Source organism: Nicotiana tabacum, chromosome 20 (genome assembly GCF_000715075.1).
Source record: "Nicotiana tabacum cultivar K326 chromosome 20, ASM71507v2, whole genome shotgun sequence".
NCBI lineage: Eukaryota > Viridiplantae > Streptophyta > Magnoliopsida > Solanales > Solanaceae > Nicotiana > Nicotiana tabacum.
The window spans coordinates 6,689,128-6,697,248 of NC_134099.1; the positions used below are offsets into that span (position 1 = coordinate 6,689,128).

The following is an 8,121-nucleotide window of genomic DNA, read 5'->3' on the forward strand; positions in this document are numbered from 1 at the left end:
GAATTTAGCATCACATACTTCTTGTTGTTGTTGTTGCTGCTAGCCTTCTGACATTGTCCCTTTGTCAATATTGATGTACCAAACAAGTTATCCATCACAATTCTAATTCATATCTTCTAATATGGTTTGGTCATTTTACTGACTAACAGATGTTTTTCAAGATAAACAAGACCTAATACAACCATGAGGAATAGTTCTACTTAATGACAAATTCCTATTGAGTATTGTAACGTCAATATCAGTACACAATAATGTAAATTATGGGATCAATCAAACAAAGAAAAGTTCTCTATCTGTATGTGCATTACAATGCTGAGTCACAATCATATACGTTTGTCAAATGCCCAAAATTGGGTATGATACAATGGAGGCATTTGCCTATCTGTTTGGAGGATTCATTAACAAATTAGCATACATTGAACTCTACAAAACAATCTGCATTTTTCTGGACATCCATCTAGGGACACATTTTGAGAAAATGTCAAAAGCTCCTCTGTGTCGTATCACTCGTGCCCACTCTAAACTCCATATCCTCAGCACCTTGTATTGGACACAATCAATGTTCTCTATCTGTCTCTATTTGGCAAGTCGAACACCATCAAAATTCAGTCTCTTCCCACAAGTACAAACTATGTCATGTTGCATTGTATGTTGGTATAAATCCTTTAGCATGCTGACTCTCCATTTCTAGAGTCATCAGCGACTTTTGCCGCTGATACCTATTCCTCTTTGCAGCTAATGCTGTTGAGATAAATTTTGGAAGGTGGAGAGGTGTAGAGATTAGTTCGTAGTCTAGAATAGACAACAGTGCAAACTGAATATCCAAACTACCTTAGAAAGTAAAGTACATATCATCCACCATATCCGACAGGAAAATAGATAATTTCGTGTTAAGAAAATAAATCAAACATCCTTCAATTTAATTTAGTCTAGTTGACCCTCAATAAAAGAGGGAGTAGTTAAATATAAATATGTGTGAACTTGCTATCCCGAGATTTTAGCGACAGATACAAAGTTGACAATGCATATTTCTCTCAGAATGTGATAATACAAATCCGTGACAAAGTGAAATATGAAGGAGCAGAGCCATGATTCATAAAGCTTCAAATATCATACCACACACAACCAACTTAAAGCTCTATCATCAGTCATCAGCCAGAACAAATACTTTTCTTTGATAAGTATATAAGCGAGAACAAATATTACCACAATATAGTTATTAAAAGCCACCTATTGGTTAAGTTTGGATATTTTCAAAGTCAGTGAGGCAGATAAAGAACCGAATACGGGGGACGAATGTTGGAAAACAAGTGGACATCATATGAGATATTATGTAAGTATATTACAGGCAATCTATGACCATAACATCTATGTCTATGATATAGCCATGAAGAAAGACCATATCTATGCTATTCCGTAAGAAAGTACAATTCAGTTGCATAGCTGGAACATATATATATATATATATATATATATATATATATATATATATATGTTTTAGCTGACACAGAGTACTGTGTGACATTCTACAATCTAAGAACTCATATTATCCTGATCATGGGGTAGTTCAATCTTGTTAAACCAGTTGTTAATGCAATTTTACATTTTATTTTAGACTTAATGAAGGAGAATAATGTACATTTGACCTCAAAAACAGGATGTCACATGAAAGTAGTTCTATAATCAGTTAACAGTGAAGCTTTCTGAATTATGGCTCTACTCCTAAGTTCTATAATCAGTTCTATATAACATGTTGTAATGGCCCAGAAACCACTTACACATTAGTTCATGCGGAAGACCAAAGTCATAATCATTCTGCCTCCTCTTGTAGCAGATGTATGCCACGAACAGTACCAGACAAACAAATACTAGACATGATATTCCAATTGCAGCTTTACCAGCTGTAGAGAGACCCTCTTTATTCCAAAATAGCGGACAATCCGGCAAGGTAGGTCCTCCACACAACCCTTTATTACCAGAGAGGCTGTGGAAGCAATATGCTTTCTGTCAGTAAAACTACTAGTACATGAAGGAAGAAACAAAATATAAACCCCTACAAAAGAACCAGTCTTGCAGAATTTTTATCAAGAGAACAGAATAAATGGGGAGTCCACCAAGATAATTAATAATTTGACTGTACTATACTCATTTTCTAGGAGATCTCAAAGCTTACAGTAAAATGTTCTTTTGGTGTTCTACATTTCCTGAAGGGAGTTTAGAGGACAAAGGAGTCGAACCAAAAGTAGGCAACACCAGTTTCCCTTTCTTCCCCCCCCCCCCCAAACCAACCCAAACCCAGAAGGCACCATTGTGTTATGATTTACTCTTCATGTTTAAGACATGCAAAAACAGTTGATGCAAAATAATCTCTAAAACAAGCTACACCATTAATGATTTTAAATCTTTCTTCCCAAAATAATAGTGTTGTTTCCTCGTAGAATTTATTCCTAATATTTATGTCACCAAACTGGTAGTAGAATTCGAACTTTAATATTAATGAAAGCTCAAGTTCAATTAATCATCTGAACTTGTTCGATCCAAGAACAAAAAATTGAGTAATTCCGTTCTATTTTGCAAGTCAGAAATTTTTTTGATAAAAGACACTCCACTACTGCCTCCTCTATGATCTACTTTAATTCCATGAAGCCCTCAAAATACCCCTTCAGCTCCCAAAAAATATTTCCCATTTGTCATATTGAACGCACTCCCACACAGTGTCTTACAATTCATCACAAACCAACTAGCTGTTACAAAGAATTATTTGCGCAAAGTTCAAAAAACCAGCAATTATTCTACAACCCTTTGGATGCTTCCCTTACATGAGCTACCTTCTAACTAAAACCACAAAAACATTCTGACAGGAAAGTAGGTATTTTTAGAAACTAATCAGTCGGAGCTTCTAGGTTCGGAATGTTAAAAATAAATTACAGAGAAAACCAAAAGGAAACAACAACCTTCTTGAGTTACTAAGGATTCCTTGGCTTTACCTAATTAAGACCAAGAGATTGTCCTTTCTTACGGCAACAGATAGCAGGCATGATCAAATATTGAAGATCAAATGAACAAAAGTCTTGATGGCAATAGCGTGACCAGCAAAGTTACTTTTATAGGTCATGAAACAAAAGGGCAAACTCCAATTTAAACCATTTTGCCATGAGGTATTTCTAACAGCCTAAACTAGTAATTAACAGAGGGAGCATCTCAATTCTTGTACTAACGACATCAGCAGAAAAGGCATACTCTTCATCAATCAGCCCTGTTTGTTTAGTAGCACTGATTTGAAAATTAAAAATTTACTAGAAGTACTTAAAATTATAATAAAGGAAGAACTTTAGCCAGATTAGCGCATGACATACTCAATAGCTCCACCATGGACCCCAATGGAAAGAAGTTCCTCCGGCACTAGGCCTTCTAGTTCATTACCGTTCAAATACCTGAGCAAATTTACAGTGGAACTGTTAGAAGTAGGCAGAATATAATTTGAAGGAGAAAAATTTCTTTAATCTGAATTCCAATGATTTACAACCCATATACTTATCCTGCTTTCTACAAACAATCATGCAATAACCAACTGCTACCTCACAAAAACTAAAATAAGCAACAACGAATCCATGAAAAGATTAAGGAGAACAAGAATGAAGCTTACACAAACTGCAAGGTGGAAGAAGCTAAACTATCAGGTATGGATCCGGTAAATTTGTTATTTGACAAGTCCCTGCACAAAAGATTTCCAAATGATGAATTGCAAGCTTCAAATACCAAGAACATAACAGCAAACCAGTTTGACAAAAGGGCACAGCTCTTTTCCCTTTTACAAAAGGGGTTAGCCCTTCAAAAGAGAGAAAAAGGATGGGGTACCCCCAATATAACCTAAATTAGAGAGCACTGAACAAGAATATCAAAAATAGATGAGAGTTTTAGGGAAAATGGAGCAAAAAACACACTTCAATAAGACATAGCTGGGAGGAGTTCAATGTTCAAGCTTTAAAAAGTGACTGTTGTTAGTTCACATAAAATTGATTAACCAAAACTTCAAGCTAAGGCCCATGGAAAAAAGGACCTTATCTCAACAACAAAAAAGGTCCAGAGGATAAAAGGAATTTACAAGTGGTAAGTTGTTAAGCTACTGGCAAGTGTGTGAATCAGAAAAATCTGGCAGGATCGGTGTATTCAGGACTCCAACAACATTCAACAATTTATATAAGTCGGACTTGATAACTCATAGTTCTTAGATGCAAAACACCAAACCATTCCAAGCAAACAAAATTATGATCAAGAACACAGTGCAAATATATGGTCTTACAGTTTCACAAGAGACTTCTGACCCAATCCCCACGGTAGAGAACCTCCCAAAGAATTAGAACTCAAGTTCCTGTTTGACAAAAAGAAAGAGAGGTAGAATTAATATTTGCAAACACAGGTAACAAACAGTAAAAGTGCAGAAAAGAAGTTGGTGCAACTGAAATGATCCAATCGAAAGTATTTATTCATCATGGCATAATAATGAGCATACGCAAATACTAGAATGTCAGTGTATCCGATTTTGTTGAATACCTCTTTAATCATTTTATAAGGACCACTAAGTGAGTAAGTAGAGATACTACACAGGAGGATTAACATGTGAAATTCAGGTATTTAAGAGATAAACTGTTAAGAGGTAAGAAATTGACAGTTGATACTTACAAGCTTACCAAATTAGACAAAAGCCCAATTTGGTCACTGATATATCCCTTTAAGCCTTGGCTTCCAAGATCTCTGAAAGATAAGAACTAAAAGAATCAAGAAGGATATACAGGTGGTGCTTTAGTTGTCACATTGAATTAAACAACAGAAAGTGAAGGGGATATACTTTACGGGGGAAACTTCTTTTCTTTCCTTCTTTGACACACAAATTGAAATTAATGATTACATCATTTGCCAAGTTAGAGGTGAGATCGGCAGGATAAGAATGCTAGAGAAACTGGAGCTGTGGAAAAAAGATCCATTAGTTCAACCACAGTGGTTTCCAAGGGCTCGTGTACTAATGGATCTGAAATCTGAATTAATTCCATGACTTCTTTCCATGGTTTCATTAAGTGAATTGACATACCAACTCAAATGCCTCACCTCAAAATTTCAAAAAATAACTTCCATGGAATTGGGTTCTTAAGCTTGAAACAATATTTTGAAACGTCTTTTCGAGTTAAGACCGCAGAGCACTACGGTATTTAGCCATAGGCAAAAGACCTGCAAGGCATACATTTTCTGCCCCAGGTACTTGCGCAGCAAGTTCTACATTTTTCATTCAACTCAATATCCCATGCTATGCTTCATTGTTCAGAACAGATACAGGGATAATTTACTTGGGCAAGATAGCTGCTCCAAAAACTCCGTCCATTTCTAATTGTGCACTGCGACTCTGTATTGCAACTAGAAGTAAGGCATGGCTTCGTTTCTCGATCTTCTACATCAGTTTTCTAGCAAACCCTAATGTTATCAACACACACAGACACAGTATACATTGTTACTATATCACCCATGCCGTGCTTATCATCACATATTAGTATGTGCCCCTTATCAGATTATGACACGTGCCAAGCTAGCAGTAAAGGTATGACCTCAATTAAGATATCCAAGCATGCTAGACACCAACTACTAGGTCACACATTCTTCCATCGTTATTGAACATGTATCCACGTACGGTAGAGAGAGAAAAGAATAACTTACATTTGGGAGATCACAAGCGATCCGTTCTTAGTTGGATGACATGCAACACCTTCCCAAGCATCCCAAGTAGTAGGAGCACAAGGGTCACCATTCCATCCCATCCTATCCGGAACTCTAAGTGACTCCTTCAACGCTTTCATAGCAATAACTGCAAACACGGGCAAAAAACAACTTTTGCTAAAAAGAACATCCACAACTAACTCAATTACCAAAAATGCACACTATGGCAATGAGTTCATGATATATACTAAAATTTTAGTAAGTTCTATGAATTGACAGTGTAAAAGGCAACTGCAGATAATTCTCTATGCAAACATCAAATTGGTAACCTTAAGAAAACGGAAAACAATTTCTATAACAGGTGAAAGTACATTGATATTGTAAAGAACATACTATAACTTGTCATTTCGGTATACCTTGTTGAGGAAGAGTCCTGAGATCAGGTGGAATAATAGCATAATTTTCAAGTCCACAAATCACGGGAGCGCCCACAACCGGCACAAGCCTCACATTCAACTCAGTATCACTCAAATTCTTAACAACATAACTCCAATCATAAGCAGCAAAGCTCCCAACTTTCTCATAAATATCCACTCTACTCACATTCTCACCATTCACCACCACCTCAAACACCCTTTTCCCAGCTCTATTCACACTTACATCAATCTCAGCAAAATGAAACCACAACAAGTAATCCAATTTCGCGTCCACGGGTAAATTATACTCCAAATATTCACCTCCTTCACCAATTACGGTAACTGCAGTTTGATACAACTTTAAAGGAAAATAATTTGGTGCTTTATCTACATTAACCACATTTTTCATTGCAGAAATAGCCTTAATATGTGCTCCAGTGGTTACTCCCGCAACCTTAGACCTAAAATCGGAGTCCGATTGCCATGACCGGCCGAACCGATCCGTATCGTTACTAAAACCGGGTCCCCATTGATCCGACCCGCTAGAAAATCTACCATAATTGACCAAAATTGAACTATCATTGACTAAATAAGAAGCCGGATCAATTTGCGTGATTTCAAGTGAAGCAATCACGGGCGAGTCAGTGGCAATACTGTAAAAACAAACATCCGCCACGTCATCATCATCGATAGTAAAAAACAGATCGGAGTACGCGCCGGCGCGTGAGATAGATTCGTGCCAAGGGGACCGCCATTGAAAGACGACATTGCCCTCGACAGAGACGTCAAACGACGGGGAATGCGATTTCCCGTCGTAGTTATCGTAGACAGTGAATAGACGGAGCTGGTAACGACCGCCGGCGGGTAAATTTGGAATTGTGTAGCAGTTCTTTTTACCGGAGGAAACGGGGAAGTAACGGAGTGTTTTTTCTTGTGGGTGTTGAAAGTGGAGAGGCTCAGATACAACGGAGGTTGAACCGCCGGTAAAGTAACGGTCGGAAATCCATGACGTATTGAAGACGTCAGTTGAATTTGAAAGACTTCCGCAATCTATATGTAAAGAATAATCTGCAAGAAAAAGAGGGAAAAGAAGAGTTAGTTAAGTTAGTTAAAAGCAAAACAGTTGGGGAAAAATGATGAGAAAATGAAGTTGAAGTTAGTTAAAGTGGAGCTTACTGAAAGGATAGTGAAGAGAAGAGGAAGAAGGAAGAAAGGGTAAAAGGGAGATGAAGAAGAAGAAGGGAGACATATTGGTGTAAAGAGGGAAGAGAGATAATGTGAGCTTAGTTGTCTGGACATAAGGGAGGGAAAAGGGGGAGGGATTATTGCAATCTGTGTCATTGTAGCATTCTAGATGATCATTAGAAAACCTTCACATCGCCAGCTGTGGTTTTTGAATGAGTTGAAGAAGACTGTAGATTGGAGAATAATGTTTTTGAATCAAGATATGAGCATTCACGAGTAAAGTAGACAATGAAACTAGTTAATTAGAACTCATGCAGAAAGAGAAAAGAAGGAAGGGGTTAGGAATATAACTTATATAACTAATATATATATAGGGTAGGGCAGTCCGGTGTACAAAATATACCGTGTTCAGGTAGGATCCAGGAAAGGTCCACGTACCATTGAGATAACTTTATAGTTGGTTCAGGGCTATGTGTTTGTGACCATTCCTTCATCCTTAACCAAATGTTTCGGGTTTGAGTCTCTGGGTATGAAGTCACCTTTATTAGGGAGTGCTTTACCACAATGTGAGGCTTTCCGGCACGAATCCGAATTTAGTCGGACTCCAATATGGGTACCAGAAACCGGGTGGGAAACTAAAAAAAATATGTGTGTGTGCCCGCCTTTGTACATATAGAGAGAGAATATTTTTGATGGACTACTATAAATTTATATCGCGTAGAACTTATTATACACATCGCACAACATTAAAAGTGTTGGTTTCACAAAATAGAATATCTAATGTTTTTTCACTCGGAATACTTATTGGATTATT

At 37.2% G+C, this 8,121-nt stretch overlaps 1 protein-coding gene across 1 annotated transcript; it reads right to left on the reverse strand.

Annotated features, from left to right (window-relative positions):
• Positions 1 to 273: 273 nt before the first annotated feature.
• Positions 274 to 7,537, reverse strand: LOC107788595 (receptor-like protein 4). Its single transcript, XM_016610283.2, has 9 exons — positions 7,299 to 7,537; positions 6,123 to 7,190; positions 5,707 to 5,854; positions 4,684 to 4,755; positions 4,304 to 4,372; positions 3,647 to 3,715; positions 3,357 to 3,434; positions 1,779 to 1,984; positions 274 to 741 (listed from the first exon to the last, which is right to left on the reverse strand). The coding sequence occupies exons 1-9, from the start codon at positions 7,369 to 7,371 to the stop codon at positions 635 to 637; spliced, it is 1,890 nt and encodes a 629-aa protein (XP_016465769.1). The 5' UTR covers positions 7,372 to 7,537; the 3' UTR covers positions 274 to 634.
• Positions 7,538 to 8,121: the final 584 nt, after the last annotated feature.

Bases quoted from the DNA above. Each gene is read 5' to 3' on its own strand.
- LOC107788595 (XM_016610283.2), bottom strand. From the start codon at position 7,371: ATGTCTCCCTTCTTCTTCTTCATCTCCCTTTTACCCTTTCTTCCTTCT. The intron at 7,191-7,298 runs GTAAGCTCCACT...TTTTTCTTGCAG, and splicing joins TTCTCTTCACTATCCTTTCA to ATTATTCTTTACATATAGAT. The intron at 3,435-3,646 runs GTAAGCTTCATT...AAATTTGCTCAG, and splicing joins TCTTCCACCTTGCAGTTTGT to GTATTTGAACGGTAATGAAC.